The sequence below is a fragment of the Abrus precatorius genome, unplaced genomic scaffold (assembly GCF_003935025.1).
Source record: "Abrus precatorius isolate BTA unplaced genomic scaffold, Abrus_2018 Scaffold6, whole genome shotgun sequence".
Classification (NCBI taxonomy): domain Eukaryota; kingdom Viridiplantae; phylum Streptophyta; class Magnoliopsida; order Fabales; family Fabaceae; genus Abrus; species Abrus precatorius.
In genome coordinates, this window is record NW_020874406.1 from 19,579,871 (window position 1) to 19,581,106 (window position 1,236).

Genomic DNA, 1,236 nt, shown 5'->3' on the forward strand with positions numbered 1-1,236 from the left:
ATGGAACCATCTCCATTGTCAGGTATCTTTTTTCATTTTAACATTTACGTCTTATGCATTTGCTATATCCTAAATTTTCCATAATGTGAGATGTTTAACATGGGATTTTTTGTTTATGTTTTTGATAGAAGACATAACTAAAAACATTGTGGACTGGAAGCCAAAAGTTGGATTAGAGTTTGATAATGTAGAACAAGCATGGAATTTTTGGACTGAATATGGTAGGAGGATCGGATTTGGAGTTAGAAAGCAGTATTTTAATAAGAGAAAGGAAGATGGTGCTATTACTTCTTGCAGATACGTTTGTTGTAAAGAAGGTCTTCGAAAAGGGAAGAAACAAGATTGTCAAGTTGCTAAACATAGAGCTGAGACAAGAACAGATTGTTCTTCCAGAATTGCAGTATCTTTGGGGAAGAATGGGAAGTTTATAATTCATGAGTTTGTAGAAGATCATAATCATCCCTTACAACTTGAGGAGACAACTCACATTCTTGCTTCTCATCGTAAGATAAGTGAATTTCAAGCTTATGAGATTGAAATGGCTCAAGAATCTGGTTTGCAACAAAAATCCTCATTTCAACTCCAAAGCACACTTGCAGGCAATAGATGCAATATCGGATATACTCGGTTGAATGCAAAGAATTACTTAAAGGAAAGAAGACAAAGAAGTATGGTTTATGGAGAAGTTGGTTATGTGATGGAATATTTTCAGCAACAGTTGTTAGATTGTCCTTCATTTTTTCATGCATATCAGATAGATTGTGATGAACAAATTACAAATGTATTTTGGGCTGACGCGAAGATGATTTTAGATTATGCATATTTTGGTGATGTAGTTTCTTTGGACACTACATATTGCACTAATCGTGCAAATAGATCTCTTGCCTTGTTCACAGGTTTTAACCATTATAGAACCACCATCATTTATGGTGCAGCTTTGTTATATGATGAAATGGCTGATTCGTTTAAATGGTTGTTTGAAACATTTTTAGAAACACATAATCACAAAAAACCTATAACGATGTTTACTGACTAAGATCAAGCCATGGCTAAGGCCCTTGTAGAAGTCATACCAGAGACACATCATTCTTTGTGCACGTGGCATTTAATGCAAAATGGGATCAAACACCTTGGTAATTTGATGAAGGGTGGGAGTCATTTTTTAAGAGACTTCAAAAAATGCATGTATGACTTTGATACCTTCACTGACTTTGAGAAAGCTTGGACCAAGATTGT

The 1,236-nt window shown here is 34.9% G+C and overlaps 1 protein-coding gene across 1 annotated transcript; it reads left to right on the plus strand.

The window, feature by feature from the left end:
• Positions 1–1,036, plus strand: LOC113870350 (protein FAR1-RELATED SEQUENCE 5-like). Its single transcript, XM_027506945.1, has 2 exons — positions 1–22; positions 129–1,036. The coding sequence occupies exons 1-2, from the start codon at positions 1–3 to the stop codon at positions 1,034–1,036; spliced, it is 930 nt and encodes a 309-aa protein (XP_027362746.1).
• Positions 1,037–1,236: the final 200 nt, after the last annotated feature.